The sequence below is a fragment of the Podarcis filfolensis genome, assembly GCF_964270895.1.
Source record: "Podarcis filfolensis genome assembly, chromosome: 3".
Lineage (NCBI taxonomy): Eukaryota > Metazoa > Chordata > Lepidosauria > Squamata > Lacertidae > Podarcis > Podarcis filfolensis.
In genome coordinates, this window is record NC_139606.1 from 61,445,350 (window position 1) to 61,467,840 (window position 22,491).

At 42.6% G+C, this 22,491-nt stretch overlaps 1 protein-coding gene across 6 annotated transcripts in view; it reads right to left on the minus strand.

Moving 5' to 3' along the window:
* MAP3K5 (mitogen-activated protein kinase kinase kinase 5) overlaps positions 1-19,952 on the minus strand; it is a 91,140-nt gene extending 71,188 nt beyond the window's left edge. For 3 of the 6 annotated variants that reach the window (XR_014546643.1, XR_014546644.1, XM_083607595.1), the window contains exon 1: positions 18,529-19,951. Coding sequence is in view for 2 of the 6 variants with exons in the window: in XM_083607595.1 (XP_083463721.1) it covers positions 18,529-18,976 (448 nt within the window). In the remaining 4 variants the exon portion in view is untranslated. Of the gene's footprint in view, positions 1-18,528 lie in introns of all 6 variants that reach the window. The other 3 variants (XR_014546641.1, XR_014546642.1, XM_083607596.1) reach the window with 2 other exon arrangements.
* Between the last annotated feature and the right edge of the window lie 2,539 nt (positions 19,953-22,491).

The following is a 22,491-nucleotide window of genomic DNA, read 5'->3' on the forward strand; positions in this document are numbered from 1 at the left end:
CAAATTCATGGAGGAGCAAGCTATCAATGGCTACTAGCCCTGACAGCTGTATACCACCTCCAGTACTGGAGGCAATATGCCTCTGAATGCTAGTTGTTGGGGAATACAAGTGGGGACGGGGCTGTTGCATTCATGTCCTGCTTGTGGATTTCCCATACTGGTTGGCCAATGGTAGCCAGTGATTGGCCACTGTGAGAACAGGATGCTGGACTAGATAGGCCTTTGGTCTGGGGACTTATGTTCTTAAATATGCCTTGAATGGATTTCAGAACATAAAGCTTACAGCCCAATTCTATGCACCGATGGCCACTGTTTTCTATCATATTTATAATATGATAAACGGTGTAGTAAGAAGGGTGAACACCCACTATGACGAACTTTGCACTTAGCTTAAATCAATACTATTAATCACCAAGGTGAATTACCAAAGTTGAAGTGCTCTCATTGTTCTGTGCCATGTAAGCAGCCCAAGAACCAAATGATTACTTCCCATTTAACTATACACTCCTGTTTGCCTCCTAAGGGATTTCATTTAATTTCATACAGGACAAATGAACTGGATCTATAAATGAGCCAGACCAATTTCCAATTCAGCTACATCATGGATTTTCTGGTGGTATTGATAGGACAGCTTCTCATGCTAATGCAATCAAATATTTCTCCACTTTCCTTCTAGTTGGGCTCTGTGGTGAAAGGTGATTAGCAGAACATTAGCCCCTTAAAACTGAAAGGGGGCTAATGATGCATTTCTTTTCACTGTAGTCCTTTAGCAAACACAATAAATCTGTTACCCATTTGTGGTATACCAAGCACATCAAACGGTTTGATAAAAGAGCAGAATAGATAGAGACAGGAAGACAAAAGTAACAGCTGTATGTCTATTAAGTTCCATTTCCACCAATACCCATCATTAAAACAAATAGGCAACAGCTTTATCAATCATAGTGATGTCTAGAGTTGAAGCAACTACACCTGAAACAGAAAGAAATGAGATACTAAACAGCTTGCCTAATTCACTGCCTACTGGGCTCTACATACTTCACAAGGTCAAATGTGAACAATGATTAACAAACCTAAATACTAGACCTTCACATGGCCTATCAGATATACTGACTATGAAAAAGATATACTTCTCAGGGGGTGGGGGTTATAAATCCCATTCTTAGAAGTTTATCTACAGAAGCGTTCAGGTTGATTTTTATTTTAAATAAACCGCTTATGTATAGTACAAATACTTAAGAAAGAACACTGAGAACTGTAAGGCTGGTCCACAGTATCACTGGAATTATCCAACCAGACTACAGTATCTCTTTTATTTATTAACAAATAAAACCTTTGTAATGAGGAAACTCAGGTGAGCAATACAAATAACAATTAAAAACAAGAAAGCCAGTGAAATACAGACATGAGCATGAAGAAGAAATTAAAAAGGGGGAACCCACAGAGGATGCTTCACATGTTTGGCTTGGGCAATGGGCAATGTCAGTGAGGTCTATTTTTGTTTAAAGCCCAATGAGAACCAGAGTTAAGAATGCTTGTAAGAAGTCTTTCAATAAGTGCCTTTGTGCTCTTTGCATCACTCTAGGAATCAGTGCTTAAAGGTTATAAGGCACTTCAGATTATATCTATGAGCACTGCAACAAGATTTAGACATGGTATTACTGGTATTCATATGATAATTGCAGCTACCACCTACTAGCTCAAGGAAGTGCTGAAGTTTCTTATAAACCTAGCATGTATGTGAAATATTCATCAGGGGTAGGAAAGCAATAATAAACTAATCAAATCACACAGGAGCAGTTCCACCAGTATGAGATTATTGCTGAAGGGTCATGGGAAGCAGAAATACCATTAAAGGTGACTATATCACTCAGTTTGATTTGTTCTCAAAATTAAAAATCAACTTGAATTGAAGCAACCAGATAACAAGGCAACAGGGTATCACCATGTGAGTGTAGCTACCTGGTTCTGTTTGTCCCTGTTCAACCCCTTCATTTAGAATCCTCAAAGCCCATTGGCTACCTGTTACTTTTGGGTGTTAAGAGTGCTAGGGGAGGGGCAGTTACTTCCCCTTCCTTCCCACAAAGGCAAACACAATACAGTAGCTATCTTTACTGAGAGGAGCACTCACTGGAAGCCTGCTGCCTGCTTATTGGAGCCAAAGAAGTGCTCCTATGTTTCAGTTCATTAGTCTTTGTTATTCAGATGAGGTAGATTGGGGGGGGGGGGGAGGTTAGCTTTTACTGAATGAGTTGAGTTTTCCAAAGAGAAAAAATGATTTGGGAATCTGAATGTGAGGTAAGAGTGCTACAATTCAGCCCAATATTTCAGACAACCATCTTGACTGTGGTTTGTCAGTGGTAGAAAACAAGGTACTAACTTTGTACTTAGGTTTGTAATGTCTGGTTTCCTGTTAGTGTCTAAGGAACTCAGTGCTTTTCTAAAAGGATGGATTCCAAGGCTTGCCTAAATTATTATTATTATTATTGATTGGCTGGTTACTGACTCACCTTTTATACATATTTCAAGGTGATTTACAAACATATAATAAAAACAATTATATTTTTTTTAAAAAACAGTACAAAACACAACTATATACAAGTTTAAAAACAACACAAAACGATCACCCAGAGACTTTTCATCCTGTTAGAAAAAATTGCTGAAACAAAAATGTCTTCAACACTGATGCACATCCTATTCTTCCTTCCCTGGGAAATGTTCTCAGTAAAATCAGACATGTAGAAGCAAGTTGAGATTTCTCCACAACACAAAGCCAGAGGCTACATTTCCAGGGCAAAATTATTGCAGTGAAAGTAGCTTCTTCCAATTTTTTATGTTATTTTCTGTGTTATTTTCCTGTACTTGTGATGATTTTGCTCTTTTGACTTTCCAGTATGAACTAGAAAAGTAATACTGAACTGTTTTCCAGCTACCAGATTTTTAATCAGTCATTTCTTTATCTGTTCTTTTCTTTTAAGATTCATTTGGAGTCTCAGCTACTGGCTTTTTAATTAGTCGTTCCTTTCATTTGCATCTATATTACTACTACTACTACTACTACTACTATTATTACTGTTAATTAACTGCTCTTCACAAGCAGGTGCCAGGGAGAATTAGAACAAATTAAATTCAGTATTAACTGTTAAATTATTCACAAGAATAGGTTGGACCCTGAAAACACACCTCTCAGGTGTCAAAGGCCACAAGTGCATCTTCAGTATTCACAGAAAGATGAATAGTGAAGGTGCCAGTTGTGCCTCTGTGGGGAAGGATTTCACAGCTTAGGAGTCACCACAGGGAATGTCCTCTTCTGGTCCATCTCTCCCCCAACTTCTAAGGGTGATGAGACTACCAAGAGAGTCCTCTTGCTGACTGTAACATATGAGAGGATCTATAGCAGGGGGCAGCAAACTTACTGCACCTCGGGCCGGTGTCTCCAGTGCTGATCATGCGGTAGGCCGGAGGGCGGGGGAGCACATGCTCATATGCATGCGCACAAGCTATTTCTGGTGCTCCTCCGACCCGGAAGTGGGTAGCCACGCAGTGCAGCGCTGGTAAGAGCGGGCGGTGGAGGTCGCCACAGGCTGGTTAAATGAGTCCCTCAGGCATTATCCAGCCCGCGGGCCTTAGTTTGGGGACCCCTGATCTATAGGGACAAAGGCTATCTTTCAGGTATTTGGGGCCTGAGACATTTAGACCTTTAAACTCCTTAAACTGCAAGCACCTTAAATTGGGCCTGGAAACGAACTGGCAACCAATGCAGCTGATTTAGAACGGAGTTTATATAAGTTCTAAAGGCTAAGAATGTCCATCAACCCCAGTCAGTGGGGACAATGATTGGGAAAGATGGAAAATGCAGTTCACAAGACCTGGAAGGCACCATGCTGGCCACCCCAATATACTTAAGCAATGTGTGTATTTAGTGCCATTTGGGCAGCTCACTATGACAAGGGAATGGTGGATGACAGGGCAATGACCCACCACCAGTAAAGAGTGGGGGAAGCTGGCCGCCAAGTTCTATTGCCACAAATGCAGCTCATTCACCTGCCTCTTTGAGTATATGCAGCATGAGAAGAGTAGTAGATGCCACCATCAAGAGGCCCAAGGAACTGCAGTAAGCTGACTTTTATTCAGTTGTATAGGTGACCAAGATTAACTTTGCTGAGTATTTATATTCATGCAAGAGAAGCACATGTGTGAAATTACAAGCATGGCAAACAAGGAGTTATTATGCATGCTACTAGAATATTATCTAACTAGTAATTAAGTTATGTTAAATTGCACTTACGTATCCAATACAGAAAGCGGATATGACTCACCCAAATTAAGATTCTTAACACTCTGCATGAAGGCTGTCCAACTTTGTAACATGAGATTAAACAAACATGATAAACAGGTTTGCTTTCATTTTTCACTGGTAGTGCCTGATAGCTTCAGCTTGTGACTGCAGTGACTTAGTTCTTATTCATTCAGTGTTATAGCCAAAAGGTTCAGGGTATCAAATGTTAGTGATATGCAGAGTACACTCACTGAAATCAATCAACATGGCTAACTTAGGTTCACTAACTTAAACGGGTCTGCACCAAGTAAACTTAGTTGGATACAAACATTAAATTCAGAGAAAAAACCTATTATTTTACAAAACAGCTTTATTAAAAACGAGTAGCTTCATTATTATTTTTGCATTCTAGTGCTACAGCAAGCCACTATGAACTTTGACAGCTAGTGATGTCATAATGATGTCACGCGCTTGACAGCTGTCAAAGTTCATAGTGGCTTGCTGTAGCTGCCAATTAGCTCTCATTAGAGGTTACAGAGACCTCCTTTGAAAACACTCCTTTGAGTACATAGTTGCAAAAAGCCCATCTGAAGTCTGCAGATTAAAAATGCTCCTTTTGTGGGAAACAATCTTGCCGCAAACTTATATTCATTAAGATGAACGATAAAAACCTCAGCTTTTAGTTCAGCTTTTAGAGACTAATAGGCTGAGTCATTTTTAAATTGCATGGTTGCCGATTATGTTATTTAGGCATTTTATGAGAGTTCTTGTTTACAACATAATTTTATTTTGCCCTATTTTGTTGTACACCACCCTATGACCATGTTTGATAAAGGGTGTTACAGAAACCTTGTAATAAATTTTGTAATAAAAATAGGCTCCAGAGTTACAGCAAAAAGAGGCAATTTGTAAAAATTGCTTCTTTCACCTTCCTTTAAGTGCAGCAATGAAACTTCTATGAGTGGGGCAGGGGGCACAGCCCCTTATATGTAGAGTTTCATGCATATAGCATTGTATCATGTACATTAGAGTCCTGCTGGATCAGACCAAAGGCCTATGCTGGATTAGTCCAGCATTCTGTTCCCACAGTGTGAAGCCAGATGCCCCCAAGCAGTACCTGAGTGTGACAGCACCCTCCCACTTGTGATGCCAAGAAACTAGCATTTCCGAGGCAAGCTTCCTCTGACACCGGAAGCAATGCATAGCCATCATGACTAATAGTCATTGATAGCTCAACCCCCATGAATTTGTGAAGAAACATGCATGTCTTGGGCTGTTGCTATTATTATTAATTGCACTTATTGGTTTGATCTCCCCCCCACACACAAAGTAACTCAAAGAAACCTACAAAATACTACAAAGAATAAAACCAGTATAAAGCTAAAACAGAATAAAAACATAAAAACACAAAGCCTAAAAATACATATAAAAGGCAGGTCTAACACATTCCACCTGTCAAAAGAGGCCACGAGTATATAAAATCCTTCAAATTAAGGGCCAACGGCCTGGGTAAAAAGAAACGTAACAGAGTGAAATTGCATATAATTGAAACCCATTGAAAAAGTCAACAAACACCCCGTTCTGCGCTTTTAGTGATATTTCAGTGACCTCTTTATGACGTTTCCATGATACTTCCAGGTTCAACATGATCTGCATATACATGGTCATGCACATATTGAATGATTATCTCTCTTTTTGTACCCTGAAAAAATATGGGCATTAAATTAAATGGCTAGGTTAATATCACATTCAAGTTAATATAGTACAGCCTAGTTCTTTTCTCCCCACAGTTTGGGGAAAAGGGAGGACAAGGGTGAGACTTCACCCAAAACCAAGGCCAGATTGTGTGTTCTCCCCAGAATATAATGCATGAACAGGCTTAGTTAAGTAGTCTGCATTCTTTTACCAATATGGTCCAGAAAGCTCAAATGTTTTTATTAGTCTCACTCAAGTGCTGCAGCATTCCTTGCAGTCTTTCAGAGTTATGACACAGACACGCAACAGAAAGAAAAGAAGCAATAAACCGGCACTTGAAACTATGTCATAATTTATACATTTCCTGTTTTCATCCAGGTGTTCTTTTTCAGTTGAGCAGTTGATTGACCAATGCATGGGATCAAATTAACCTTTTAAAACATCATTTATGTCATTCACAATAATCACATTTCCGTTCTACATCATGACTGTACAATTAACACTCTACAGTTCTCTCACCGCATTGGAATCCTGCTGTGTAATATCAATATTCACAGGATTCCTGCTGAGTAACATCAATGTGAGGCATATGATGAAGTAAACTGTAGTCCACAGAAGGTCATGCTACATTATGTCACAAGATCAGCCTCATTATTATTAGTACACTTTCCCATTTTGTCAGTGGAGCTGCAATGCTGATGCCTTTGGTAATGTTTAGTGTATACTTCCTTTCTGAACACTGGAAAAGATGGAATGTACAAAGCTGAAGACTAGTGCAACTACTAAAATACTAAAGAACTCACATATGGCACTTATTCATTTGTTATTTTAGTCTTTGGTTACAATGTGTACATAAGAAGCACGATCCATCCAAAGTTAAGCACTGTTAAAATGAATGTGATTTCAAATAAAGACATTTAAACATCTGTGTTACCCTCTGACTGAAATCAGTAGGACTTGTTCACAGCAATCCTCTGATTATCCCACTGAGTTCAATGGGACTTCCTCACAGGTTGGGGAGTACAGAATTACAGCCTGAAAGTGCTTAACTTTGGCTGGATCATGGGTTAGGTGGTGCCCTTTTGATGTTAGTATAACCTACAGTGGATTATGAATCTGTATGATGATCACAGCTAGAGATTGAAACATGTATTCTAGTACTATTCAATGAAAATATAAAGACCCTCCAGTGTTCCACATCTGCTCTCCGGGTGTCTTGATTCTAACATACCATCATTAACAAGTGTGCTGAACACATAAAACAAGGTGGAGTGCCATACGGTAGCTAAGTGTAGCTAAATGAGCTGGAGGAACGCAATCTTAAATGTGTGCACAGAACAAATATCTGTGTAGGTGGAAGCAGAACAGCTGAAGCAGACACAGCCCCTAAGTTATACACGCTCATTTCAATTCGTGATGCCATCCTCCATACATACTGTATACACACTGGGGTTGTTTTGAGTTAGGTGAAGAACCTGCTGCCCTCAAGCCACCTCCCTGCCTAGGATGCATTTGTTTTATTTCCATTCGACTTCTGAAAAAGGTCCATAGCGTACCCTTGTACTACAAATGTAGGATTATTTTTTTAAAAAAAGAATATCTTTGATCATGGCGGTGGAAAAAAAGGAGCTTTACTATGATATGAAATAAGTGATTATAGAACAACTGTTGGTACTTTCCCACAATATCAGGCCTTGAACACTACCCACCAGGATTTATGCTGTGAGAACAAAAAGTTTAAATTGTGATTAGCATGTGCTCAAAACCTTTGATGGGCAGAGCAGTACATTCTCCCTTTGCACCAGGGAGCTGGATAGAGTAGAAGTATCCCTTGGTCTGGCTTTGCTGGCTTCCATCAGCCTTCCCCTGAAATGGGAGGTAGGATTCTAGAGGGAATCCACTGGATCCCAAGCCAGCCCTACTGGGCCTGATCTGACTCTGATCACAGTGCCAAATCCAGCAGCAATCTGCCTGCCACCCAATGCTCACCCCAGCCACCACGTGGGGCATGACTCCTCAATTCAGCCCCACCAGGCAGACGCCAGTGTTACGACTGCCCCCAAAACTTGAATGTAGCAACTCTGGTGCTACAGAACCAAGCCATGGTCAAGGATAGCGTGTTAGATTGCAAACTGAATATTTGCAAGGTTGTGCCATATTGCATGAGGCAACCACGCAGCTCATAGACTGAAAAAAAGTAACCTGTCCCATTGCGATACAGCAAGCCTTGTTCAACTGCTCCTGTTACTGCAAGTAGATAATGGGCTATTTTCCTTGCAGCATAAAGAAAGCCAAGTTAAATTTGTACTGTAAAGGGGCCTTCAAATTACAATCAGATTGCAACTAATTTAAACATTCAATAAGCAGACAATAAACTGAGCACATGTAGCGCAAGTTCATATGTTACATTATCCACACAAATGCAGCTATCACTTAATAATCTGAATTTGTGAATCTATTATGATTCTATCAGTCATCTCTGCCTCCTACTACATCAGTCCATTTCTCAGCAATGTAAGACAAGGGCCAGTTCCAACAACTTTTGTCCTCCCATGAAGAAGTAGTCACACAAGGGGAAAAAGAAGAAAAAAACTAAAATACATATTGCAGGGGGGATTCCAAAATCACAGTAATGCAGTTTTTATCTGAAAGATATCCCTGCCCCCATCATGTCACTTTTTGCTTTCTGAGCCTAAACAAAGACAACAAAAATGTTCTGTATGCCAGTGACTCAATAATCAAAGCTTATTATTACAGTGTAGCCTCACTAGGCACTACTCCAAGCACTAGAAGAAGGTCCTTTTAATCTGTTTAGGAGCAAACCCCATCCAAATAGTTCTTGGAGGGCGAGGGGGGAGGGAACAAAGAAACATTTGAATAACCCCTAGCTAATCCAACACATGATGCATTACAGATGTTAGGGGGCGGAGGCAAGCAGGCAGAGACTTCACTTAAGAGAAACAAGTAGAATTAAAAGTGAAATTTCTTAATCACTCATTTTTATTCTATAAATGGTAGTTATTATTATGATGGAACTGATTTTCAGCCACTACAGACAGCAGATGTTGTGGGAAGCATGTATTTCTGTGCTAAAATGGGGTTTGGAAATCACTCAATCCACTATTAATAGGGGACAAAAGTGTTTTAAGAAGCAACTGGATGTTATAAGAACTCCAAGACAGAGAGAAAGCCTTAACATTACATTTCATCACAAATTCCAGGAAATCCAAAAATAAAATAGGAATAGTTTTGTAACCAACATTCTGGTTCACAGAGTCAAAGGAAAAAGCCTTGGAATGTAGCATCTCCCAAAGGTAAGCAAGACACTATCAGAAAAGAATCACTGGAATTTAGAAAGGGTTGCTCTGCTTCTTGCATTCCCTATGTCCTTGTATGTAAAGCCTTTGAGTCTGCAGCCAAGCAACCATGGTACAGACTCACTTCTGTACATTCTGGATAGCGTCAAAACTTTGTAAAACAGCAAGAGCCAATTTGCATTGTTTTGTCGTGTGCAATTGTAAAAGCCTTTACTCACTGACAAGTGCATTTAAAACTGCAGTGCAATTTGTTGCGTGGCTGAGAACTGCCCCCTTCTCCCATACACCCAGAGGGCAAATTACACTTGTAAACAAGAAAGTGAGCCAGGCATGCAGATGCCATAGGACGAACCAAGGGAGGCTGGCTGCACATGCAAGTACTCCTTATCACTTGCATTTCCTGAAGAAGCAGAATTGTCCTTTAAGGCTAGGAGGCAAGGGCCATACCTCCAGCAAACTGTGGGACACAAGTGTGCTCTATCTTTAAAGAGCTACTGACCTTTTCAGATTAGAAGAGAGACAGAGCTATGATACAACAACCATACTGCAACAGGGACTCCAGTGAAGCACAACAACAGCTCACACAAAGCCCTCTGTCCCTTCCACCAGTGGAGAGTGATGATAGCCACTTATCCCCTGAATAAGGCAGCTAATAAAAGTAATTGGTGACAACTAATGGCTGCAACTAATGGCTGGCAAGTAATTTGGAACCAATACGTGAAATATTGTGATGCTGCACACACCACCAGCTCATGGATGTTAGCCTTGCACAAATCCTTGCCCCACTAACCCCAGCTTTAGCACTAAAAGCTCAGACACCCACTTCAGCCCCTATACCCTGGGAAAGGATCTCTACCAACCGCCTCTTTATCTCAGATCCCCATTAACCATAGGGAACTTCAGACCCAGGAGCTTGTCTCCCTAGGCCACACAGCTCACTGGCCCAGCTGCACACCCCAAATATGCACCCTTGAACTCTCATAATGCTTCTTTATTGTCTGGATGGAGAACAGAGACGAGTGGGGGAGTGCATGCAGAAACCAACCTAATGTACAAAGTGGGTGCTACTCCATCCACTTGTCCTTCTGGCCCCACCCACCACAAATATGTGGCCTTTGGAAAGTTTACCAGAAGGTGAAAAAAGAGTGCTCCCCACTCCTTTGTTCCATTGCCTTCACATGGGTCCCCCCTCCCTCTCCACCAGCACAGTGTGTAAACCAAAATTACTCTTCCACTCAGATGCCAGTTAATTGCATCATGTCTGAAATTTCTATGACTGCCCAGCACAAGAAGACTCGTGAATGATTCATGACATCGCAAGAACTCAGTCAGTAGCCAGGAGGGAGACTTGCAGGCAAATGAAATGTTCAACCTCCTTTATGTATGTGAGACAAGTGTTTTCGTTTCTCACTCCAGCTCAGAGATAAAATAATGTAGCCAATGTCTAAATAAAGTCTCCCATTTGGCCTCCATGATTTTGCTAAGCTTCCACAATACTCCTCCTGTTTCCATTATCACTTTTAAACTGCAGTACTGAGCTACTCCAGCCAAAACCTATGCAAAAGGGAAGATGAATGGCACCAAAACGCATGAACTAGTTCGATTTTTCTAACCTGTTAACTAGCACTTTTATATTCCAATTCTTATTATAAGAGAAGTAGACGTATTTCCCTACAGTCCACCACTTCCTCTGAGAAAGCCAGCTGCTTTAAATTCTCCTCGTCACATAGTAATTAAAATATTTTGAGAATTGTTATGGTTGAGGAAAAGTAAGACAAGCACAGTAAATTAATTAATTAAACGAAAGACACAGAAGCATTCTTCCGGCCAAGAGCTGGCAATTCTAACCTGAAGCACAAAGCAGAAAACAAAGTAGCACCTTGGGATGCACTGGCTAGAACAATGTTTTGTGTAACAGGAGTTAATCCCTATGAGTCAGAAATTAACAGCTCAAGTCGGGAAAACATGTTTTAGAGATGAACAATAATGATGCTGTAAGGAGACAATGCTATGGTGAGAAAACACACATCAATAAGACAGTGATTTTGACTAATTAAAGAGTTTTGTATGCACTGACACACTGATTTGAAATTAACCTTTGCATGTCTTTCAGTGCTGGTGCAAGATTTAGCAAGGTCTAACACAGGGATGGGGAACATCATTCAGCCCAAAGGTCCTATTTCATTTTGGTCAACCTTCCACAGAACCATCGAACTGTGGATTTGGAAGGGACCCCGAGGGTCATCTAGTCCAACCTCCTGCAATGCAGGAATCTCAACTAAAGCATCCATGACAAACCAAAGGTTAAAAAAGTGAGAAGAGCAACAGAGATGGGAATTTTTACCTCCATGCAATAGTTTCTGCACACACTCATACACCCCTCTATATCCTCCATCCGGGCAAGCGTGAATCATTATTAGAGTTCAAAGACACATTCGAGCCAAGCAAAACCATTCAAGGATGGTGCAAAGCAGGGCTGACAAGGGATGTGGCCAGGCAAAAAGGTGTGTGGCTAGGTGTGGCTGAGACCTGGAGAGAGTCACACTTGGCCCCCAAGCCTGAGGTTCCATCTCCTGGGTCTAATATATACTGCAACATATACTATTATATAATAGGAGGCTATATAGGACAGCCTTGCAAATAGGTATTAGCTTGCATTTTTCTTTACCAACCTGTTAGACGGATGATGGAATGGGGAGGGAGGTTGGAGAATTCCACCTACAGCAGCGTGCTGCATGCATTTGCTAGGTGTGAAATGGAAGGGGGCAGGGGGTTCTCCTTTGGCAGAGTGCTTGGTTTCCTTGCTGGGTGCCATGAAGAGGCAGAACATTCCATTCCCCCCACAACCAGCAACAGCAGCCTGCTCCCTCACCTACATGTAACTCCTTCTCACCAGTGGCTACCAGGTTACACACGTGCACACCTATGTTTCTAGATGCTACTGGTAGTCCCCTGGCCTGCCAAATCTAAGCTTGACAAGGCAATGGAACATCCACAGAGCTTTATTCAAGTTCCAAGCTGCCATCTCTTTGTCACTCCAACATGATCAAGAAATGAAACTTATGGCAGAACCTATACAGATGAAGAGGCAGGCTCAATCCCCAGTGCATGAATTCAACAGCACAAAATAAACTAGAAAGGAGTCTCCTTTGCTTTCTTTGTTAACCGCTCATTGTCATTTTCCACTCACTCTCTTTCTGTATACGACAGCACTTGCATTCCTCTTTTTCTGCTTTACTACACAACTGTAGTCACATGCCCTCTTCTTTTTCTGTCTACCTACCCGCGGGAGTTACTACAGGTATATTCCTAAATTATCTCTGTTCCCACCCCTCCTACACAAGGGAGACGGGGAGTACAGAAAAACACATGCAGCAATCTGCACAGCGATCTGGAGCTGATTCATTTCTAGCATGCCTGGAACTGATTGATCGATTGATTGATCGATTGATTGATTGATTGATTGAGTTTATATACTACCCTATACCCAGAGGTCTCAAGGCAGTTCACAGAAGAAAATCAAAACCACAAAATACATAATCAAAATACCATGGTACCTCAGTTCACGAACACCTCTGTTGTCGTATGTTTCAGTTCTCGAATGCCGAAAACCCAGAAGTAAATGCTTCTGTTTTCAAACATTTTTCGGAACTCAAAGGTGCGACACGGCTTCCGCTGAGTGCAAGAAGCTCTTGCAACCAATGGGAAGCTGCACCTCAGTTTTTGATCGTTTCGGAAGCCAAACAGGCTTCCGGAATAGATTCCGTTTGAGAACCGAGGTACCACTGTAAAAACAACAACCCAATAGCCACCCCCCCAAGCAAAAAATACCACCACGTTTTGAATTCTCTTTGCACTTTGTACACATTCTAAAGTTGGCAAGACTCAGAATTAAAATGTCTTTGTAATTTTTGGAACCGAGTGTGCCCATTGTTGCTGTACTTCGGAATGGACCCATCAGTCTACTTCTGGTCAGCATCAATTTCGCATGTGTTCACTGGTAAATCCATTCTGTCTTCATTTCATGTATTAAGTTATCTGTGTGCATGTTCTGAAACATTTTATCCAGTGTGCACATTTCAAAACATTATATATATTATGCACTTTTTCACCTTACACTTTGGAACACCCTGCCTATTGAGATCAAGCAGGTACCTTCACTTTACTCTTTATGTAATCTGCTAAAAACATTTCTACTTAGACAAGACATCTCAGATGCTTAGAAAGTTTAGGTAATCTTAATCTGTTTTAGTATGTTAACTGTCATATGTTTTAAAGTAGGGTTGTCTGTTTTTTTCTTGATTTTATGGTTTTATCTTCTGCAAACCGCTTTGAGGTTTTTTATAAGCAAGTGGTGCATAAATTTTTATGAAATTAAATAAACAAATCAGGATTTCTGTAAGTCTCACTGAGACCTAGATGAAAAGCAGGGTATGCATTTTCTTAATTAATCAATATATAAACCTTAGAATTCAATCAAGTATGCCTAGCTTTAGCTCACTCCAACCATACTTGCATATAAGTGTAAGCATGTGGGAGTGTTACTAATAATATTATTATGGTCCTAATCCCGTATTCCATTAGTAAATATTATTCAGTATTTTCTGCTCCAGTATTGCTGAAGTTACAGCTGTTGATACCACCCATTAACACTTTCTTGGTTAACACATCACATTAAGCCAAAGTTGTTGCTATTGCTGTTTTAATGCCTTAATGTGAACATGCAATGCTGGTGAACACACGGCTCAGAAGTTCTTGCCGAGTTCCTCCTTGGCTCCTGCTGCTGCCACACCGACAGGAAACAAGCCAGACTGTGGCTTGTCATGCCCTCAAACCCGAGTTGTAGTTTCTTTTTCTCGAAACAAACCATGATCCCAGGTTCAGATGTTGTGAGGGGACACTCTCTGGCTTGTTTCCCAGCAACTAGAAGGAAGAACACAGTGAGAACTTCAGAGCAGTGTGTACTAGTGAACTGCATGTTCACATTATGCATAGTTTCTTTAACTATGGTTTAGTGTAACATGCGAAGTGGGCCACCAGGAACATAGGAAGCTGCCTCATATTGAGCTGGACCATCTAGCTCATTGGCTCTCCAGGGTTTTAGGCAGGGAACCTGCCTAGCCTTACCTGGAGAAGCTGCAGATTGAACTTGAGACTTTCTGCCTGAAAAGCAGATGCTCTACCACTGAGCTACAGCTCTTCCCTTATGGTAGAACATTTATTGTGTAACCCTGGGACAACATTTCCTCACCAACGGTGCTGGTGGTCATAATAAACATCGTCACCCGAATTCTGTAGTCAGAGCTTGGTAAGGTAAACAGTGAGCTAATTCTAGTGGCACGTCAGCTGTTTTTAAAAACTACAGTGACAAAAATGTTCCTTTAGAGTTCTGACATCACAGGAGCTAAATATAAAGAAGGGGAAATTCCCATACTCCCACACCTTCTGTTGACCTTTTGGCTGGTAATTGCTTGTTAGCTTATCATTTACAGCTGAATAATTAGTATTTATTTCTTAGGTAATTCTGTTGGGGGGGGGGAGGAAATAGGCGTGTATATTCTTATTTGCGGGGATGTTGGCATTTTTGACAGAGAACAGTTAATCAACTCTCTTTAATCATGCACACAACTAGGACTGTCAAAGAGTGTAAAGGGGTAGTTGTCACCAACATGTGGATGGCAGCTGGAGAAGACAGAGGGTGAAGAAACAGCTGTGAGCGTAGCAGCCTCTCCCCCATCCTTTGTACCCTCTGGAAAACTCAACAGACCTTCTGCACCTGGAACTGGGTGTGAAAAAAGCTGTGGGCAAGTGCCTGAGGAAGTACCGTCCACTTTGGGCCTGCCCATAAAAAGCAAGCCTAGAGTGAGAGACTAGAGTGATGTCTGCTGTTTCCAGGAACTCTTATTGCTGTGAAACCTCTGTGGTTGAGCTGAGTTTGCTTGGACCCTGGGTAAGAACCCAGAGACTGAGATGGAGGGTGTGTCAGAAGGAAAATGGACTGAAAATGATTTTTATATATTAGTAACTTTGCATTGTTATATGTAACTGTGTATTTTTGTTATATTTTTGTTTGAGCTGTCTGTTGTTGCTTCAGGTTTCTGTACACTCCTTAGAGATATTCTAAATATATGGCAATTAAATAAATAAATGAAGTCATATGGCAATCAACTCTGTCTCCGTTCATCTGACTTGGAAGAGGCAGTTGAGGTACTGGACAGGTGCTTGGAGGCACATAAAGACCTGATGTGGACACATGAATGGAAGCTGAGTTCCAAGTTATTGTGCCCAGGAAGAGGGGAGACAGTGTGCTATGCATGGGATTTCACACACCCCTGCCCAGGAGAAGCAGGTCTGAAGCTTGGGGTCACTGGAGACTCGGGTGGCCTTGATGACTAGGAGTGCCTATTTTGAGCGAAGGATGGTTTGTCAACAAATTTAGTAACTCCTAGACTGGATTATTGCAGTGCTGTCTATGTGGTGCTGCACTTGAAGAGGCCTCTTAAACTTCCAGAGGTCCAAAAAGCAGCAACCAGACGACTAGCTGGGGTACAATTTGGAACTCACCAAACCTCTTTTTTTTTAATAGCAGCACTGGTTGCCAGTTCGTTTGAGTCCAAATCAGGGTGCTTCTTCCCCACAGACTCTAATGGACACAAAAATTGTCAGAGGGTATCCTCCTGGTAGTTCCACCACCCTTAGAACTTTGGGTATCAGTGGTCCAGGAGAGGGCATTTTTGTGTAATGTTCTCCTCAGATAGGTGTGTCTGGCATCATCATCGTGTAGTTTTTCTCTGTACACTGAGGAGGTACCTCTTTAACCTGGCTTTTGATATATTATTAAAGGGTCTAAGCTGTTCCCTGATCTTAAGCTGCTTAAGCTGTTTTTAAATTGTGGTAACCTGCCCTGAGGCCTCATGATGATTGATTAGATTCTTACCTGCCCTTCACAATCTCTTTCCTATACACTGAGGGAGAGGAGTCATGTCCTAAAACAGGGACGAGGAATCTGGTTTTCCAAATGTTATTAACCTACAAGTCCCATTGGCCCTATCAAGCATGATAAATGGAATGAGGGGATCTGTGCTCCAACATCTGGAGGGCCATAGTTTCCTCACCTTATAAGATATTTATAGCGCAAGTAGATTGATATATTAAGCACTGCCTCTAAGGACCCATTCATATGATTAATCTGGCATAGTATGCCTGTGGGTTTAAGACGTTTCTGGGATATACTGAAAAAGTTATGTGTGCCAGCTCAGGACCCAACCTATATTTACCATACTAGTGGTCTATACATTTTCAGCAGCTGGCCAGTAAACACAGGCTAGGGGGTGAACTGAGTGTGGTGAAAGAGTTGCACAAATGGTCCCACCACACAAAAACTAAGCCTGGTTTTGCTCAGCCCATGTTCAAACCACACCAATTAGACAGTGTCACATGAACAAGTCCAAAGCCACATCAGTGGCTCTGAAAACAGAAATAGAAAGGTGGATGAATTAATTCTGAATAAATCTTTATGTTCCTAGGGAATCCCTGGGTGTGAACAGACAAGAGTGGACTACTTATTTCCAAAGACTTCCTGCCAAAAGACTTAGCACTGAAACACCTATTCACCTTTGTTTACAATCCTCAGGTACTACTGGCTAACAGCAGCTGCAGAATATGGACTGATTACTATCTTCAGAGCCAAGGAAACTATGAACAGCACAAGATGTGACAAAACACTCTAATTATTCTGTCTTCCATACAAAAGCCTAATAACAAATACATACGATCAGCTTTCCCAAAAACTAGCCCAGATTTACTTCACAGACTAGGAAACAGCAGAAAGTATGTCACACGCTACCCTTCTGGGCACACATGCTAGCGACCTTCCCCAAGGGCCAGATCCCTATGCTAATTCTTATCTAGGTATTTAAAATATTTCTAATCTACTGTTCAGGTCACATTGTCCTTGCAAGGCAGTTCACAAAAAGTTTTAAAAACAAGTAACATAATAAAAACAGGACTCTGTCTAAACAGGTGATAAAGATGATAACATGTATGATTGGTTTGAAGGGCTGACTCCCAAATAAGGCCCTCAATTGAAAGAAAAGCTAGGTATGATAGCGTAAACTGGTTCCAACTACACCAAGTTATTTACTTTAGCTTAAACCCAGATCTCAGTGGCTACCACAGGAATCGGGCTATTAGATCTTTATCAAGGTTTGAGCAGCTGATGATTGTGACTCCCTAATATTTATAAAATCTTGATAGTGAAGGCAATGAGATCAACCCAAAGCTTAAAAGACTCATGCGAACAGTGTTTCATGAAATAAGAGAAGAAAGGAAGTGGAAAGTACTGGGTATGAAAAACGATTATATTCAGTCTCAGCAAAAATATGGGGAAATTCCCTGAAAGCTACTCTCTGCTGGTATCAACTACCCTTAGTCATATTTTTATGGTGCTTAACATCACCTAAGTGTTGGAGGGAATGTGAGGCATGGGGACATATTTCCTTATGTGGTGAGAATGCACTCTTCAAGGAGCTGGGATTGGCTGCAGCTCTTTACCAAGCATGAACACGCGGTGGCAAACCTGGATTTGCTATTTTATAATGTGTGTGAAACCTCCCCTCATTTTATCTTTGGGAAGCTGCCTTATATCAAGTCACACTATTGGTCCATCTAGCTCAGAACTGTCCACACTGACCATCAGCAGCTTTTCAGGGTTTCAGGCAAGCTTTACTTGGCGCTTTCACGGACTGAACCTGGGACCTTCTGCTTGCAAGCAAACCCAGGAAAAACAAAAATGTGATGTTTGAATTTCAGACAAAATAATTGCCAAACAGCATTTAAGGGCCACTTGTGTAGATGACCTCTAGACCTTACTCCAAGTGCCATGTGAATGATCCGGAATAAATAACTGCCAACCACAAGGCCACCACCTGGATGAGGCTCAGCAGGTCTGGCCAGTGCCTCGATGGGTAAACACCTGGGAACTGCACTTGCGCAGCCCCCGTTTCCATAACAGAAGAAAGTCGGCATAGAAATGTAAGAAAACACATACATAATGCGTATTCCTCTCTTCACCCTACGTAGGTATTGAGAAGAGGTAAACGAAGCCTGAGGCCCCTCGCTTGCCCCACCACCTGCATGCGCGTGAGGGAAACTCTCCTCAGGTAAGCGCGCTTTCGGCTGCAGGCGCGGCGGCTTTTGCCTTCCGCTCGCTGGAAGGAAGCTCGCCTGTCGACTAACCCGCGTTGTAGAAGCGGTCGAGCACCGCCGTCTCGCCGAAGTCCAGCTTGCCGAAGTGCAGCGTCTGCAGGTCGGCGCCCACCGCCTCGCACGCTTCCCTCAGGCTCTGCAGGGCCCCGCTCTCCGCCGCCTGCAGCAGCCCCGGACTCGCCTCGTTGATCACGTAAGACACCGTGGTGCTCCTGTTGCTGTGGCCGCCGCTGTTGTTTTTGGCCCGGGCCGCCGTGTCGCTGGCGGGGCAGACGGAGCTGCTGTCCTCGTTCCAAAAGGTGCCGGGTGGCGGCGCGCCTGGGCCGCCCAGGAAACCCCGGCCCGCCGTCCCCTCGCCTGCCGCCGGCGCTCTCCTGGCGAGCCCATCCTCGTAGAGCAGCGGGCAGCCGCCGCCAAGAATGCCCGGCGGGCTGGGCACCGAGAAGCTGATGATCCCCGCCTCGCTGGGGTCGCTCATGCCGGCTGCTCCTGTCCCAGCCGCCTCCTTGCCCCGGGACGAGACTTTATGCAGATGCCATGCCGCCGCCGCCGCCGCCGCCGCCGCCTTTCCCCCTCGACCTGCTTTCTGCAGTTGGCTTGTGCGAGCTGTTGCCGAGCTGGAAAGCGGAGCGGGAGGGGAGGAGGGAGAAAAGGAGCCCTTCTTTGATTTCAAGCTGCAGCGGCGAGGGAAACGCGGATTCCTCCGTTGCCCGCCAAAGCCACCATTGCGCACTCCTTTCCTGAGCCCCGCCGGCTCCTCAGGTTGGCGATCGGCTCATCCGGCAGCCCCAGGCGCCTTTGCAAGGGTATTATTGCACGCCAGCCGCCCTCGCTCTCGCAGGTCTTCAGCAAACCCGCCGCCGTTTGCGGGAGCGCGCCTCTCGCCGGTACGCAGCCTCTACCTCGCCCGAGGGGCTTTGCCAACGTGAAAGACCGGGGGAAAGCAAGCGAGCGAGCGCCCAGCCACTTGTTGCATTGCTACTGTGCAAAAGCAGCACCCTGCCCAGGAAAGGCTCCGCCCTCCTACCTTAGCCACGCCCCCTGTCCTGTAGTAGAGAGAACTGCGCATTCCTGCGCTTGTAAACATAAGACGAGCGCCAAAGTTTGGTCGAGAGGAATCGTGCGGCGCCTGAACCGAGAAGTGGCTCCTGTATGATAAAGCGCCCTCTGCTGTGCTGCTCCTCTCGTCGACTTTGCTGAAGGTTGCTTTTACGCAAACGGGAGCCCGTTAAGAGGCTTCGCTGTACAGTCCCCACTTTCATTTCCTTTTTAAATGCAGAGGCAACTAGTGTTATAAGATCCTCACCGAGTATAATTTATAAATTTCAGTCCATTTTGATTTTTTTTGCTGGCACATTCTTCTTCCCTGCCCTTCTCCCCAAGGTCCCAGGGTGGGTCACAGCATTAAAGCACGTGGCATGAACCTTATTCTTGAAATACTAGGTGGGAAATCGGATGAATTTCTGTTCTTCATCTGTTCAAATATCCTGGGCGGAGGGGGTGTCTTGTTCTCCTTAGAGCTAGGAGGTCACAATGCAATGTTCTCTTTGGCAAAGGCTTGTAGCCAAGTGATCGAGCACATGCTTTTCATGCAGAAGATATTCCCTGTCCCAAGCATCTCCACGTAGGGTTCAGGAAGGCCATTGTCTGAAACCCTGGAGAATTACTCTCTGTCTTTGGACTATAATGAGCTAGATAAGCTAATGGTCTGATTGGATAAGGGAGCTAAGTTTCCTATTCTTATTTATTTAGTTATAAATCTTTTATACACATCAAAGCAATCCTAGGGTTGTTTCCATCAAGATGTTTCAACAAATATGTTCCAGGTTTTACTTCCAAGTGTATAGGACTAGGGTGGGTTCTATAGGGCTAAAAGCATTAAAGGGCAGAGTGATTATTGATAGGTTGATTGCATTTATATCTCACCTTGTTTTTCCAAGAGATCTGGGTAGCATACATGGTTCTCTCCCCTGCTCCTTTAATTCCCACAACTACTGTGTGTGGTAGGTTAGGCTGAGGTAGGTCATGGCCGAGTGGAGATTTGAACCCTCTCCCAGTTCCCACTCCAACACTCTAGCAACTATAGCACACAGGCTCTACCCATTGACACACACCCCATCATGTGCAACACAGTGTCCTTCTGCCTAAAGAATGCATATATTATCAAAACAAAAACAAAAATTTCCTTCCAGTAGCACCTTAAAGACCAACTAAGTTAGTTCTTGGTATGAGCTTTCGTGTGCATGCACACTTCTTCAGATACACTGAAACAGAAGTTGCCAGATCCTTCTATATAGTGAGAAGGTGGGGAGGGGTATTACTCAGAAGGGTGGTGGGAATGGGTGGTTGGCAGATAGCTGTGATGAGCCTGTTGACGACTCTTAACGACTGCAATAGGTCTTACAGGAAAAAGCAAGGGGTGAGAAGGTGAAAAATGGCTTTGTCATGTATAATGAGATAAGAATCCAATGTCTTTGTTCAGACCAGGTCTCTCCATGGTTTTAAGTTTGGTAATGAGTTGCAATTCAGCAGCTTCTCTTTCCAGTCTATTTCTGAAATTCCTTTGTAGTAATACAGCTACTTTGAGATCTTGTATAGAATGTCCTGGGAGATTGAAGTGTTCTCCTACTGGTTTCTCTGTCTTGTGATTCTTGATGTCCGATTTATGTCCGTTTATTCTTTGGCGTAAGGTTTGGCCTGTTTGTCCAATATAGAGAGCTGAGGGACACTGTTGGCATTTGATGGCATATACAATGTTAGACGATGAGCAATTAAATAGTCCCGAGATGGTATGTGTGATGTTGTTGGGGCCAATAATGGTGTTGTCCGGGTGTATGTGGCAGCAAAGTTGGCATCTGGGTTTATTGCAGGCTCTGGTGCCAGTGTCCGTGTTACGTCTGGTTGTATATTATCATATATGTCTGGTTGTATATTATCATATATACGTCTGGTTGGATAATATCATATATTATCATTATTATTATTATCATTATCACTATTACTATTTATTTTAAAATTGTTACATATGAAAAATAAACCTATCAAGAATAAACTTTCTGTCTTAACCTCCTTCACATGCTCATCTTCTGTATGCAAGTGCATTTTGCTAGGGGGAACATTCAAAAATACCATCATCCAACCTGTTCCTTGAAACCAAGTTCAGAGACCAATCCCATGCACCCACCAACAGGCAGAAATAGCTTCCCTGTCTTCTTTGTGACTCTTTTCTTGCAATAGAACAAGCACTGTTGCTGATACCTCATGGGAAATAATCCCCTGGCATAGCCATAACAGATGATGTAAGTGCAAATGCAGAACAGGAGACAAACAGACTGGAGGTAGTATGAGTTAAAAGGCTATGGGAATAAACTTTTCATTTGTTTAATAAATGTAGGCAACATTTGAAGTGACAGGTCTGTTTGACATTCAAGTGAGTTTATTTACAAATTGTGCCCACGATCATACATCTTTGCATTGGCTCAACACTATTAGAAAAAATATAAATAGAAAATACTTTATATGGGATCCACTGTTACAAAGTGGTTACAATGTTTGTCTCAACTGGTAAAAGTCAGTATGTCTTGATTTCAATACAACCAGTGGTAAAAATGGGAACAGTGGTCAAGTTAAGTTAGACAAAGCTCTTTGCAATGCAATTGAATAAATAGGGTGAATAGAAAGGGCAGAATCTAGCCACTTTCTCACAGCTTTCATCAAATATAATGTTGCTTATAGTGTGTCCCCTCCTAACACCAAAATGTCAGGGATTTTAGTTCTGGTTATGTATAGGATACCTTTTGTGTAGCCCAAAATGGTCAAGGACTGAAGCACATGTTCAAATATGATAATTGGGCAATTGGTGGTTTCTGATTAAATTTTTGTGGCATCTACACCTGTCCACAATTTAATTAACCTATTCAATATATATGGAATGAAAATGTATCTGGAATATCCTGAAATACTGCAAGAGCTCCCACAGCGTGTTTTTCCTAG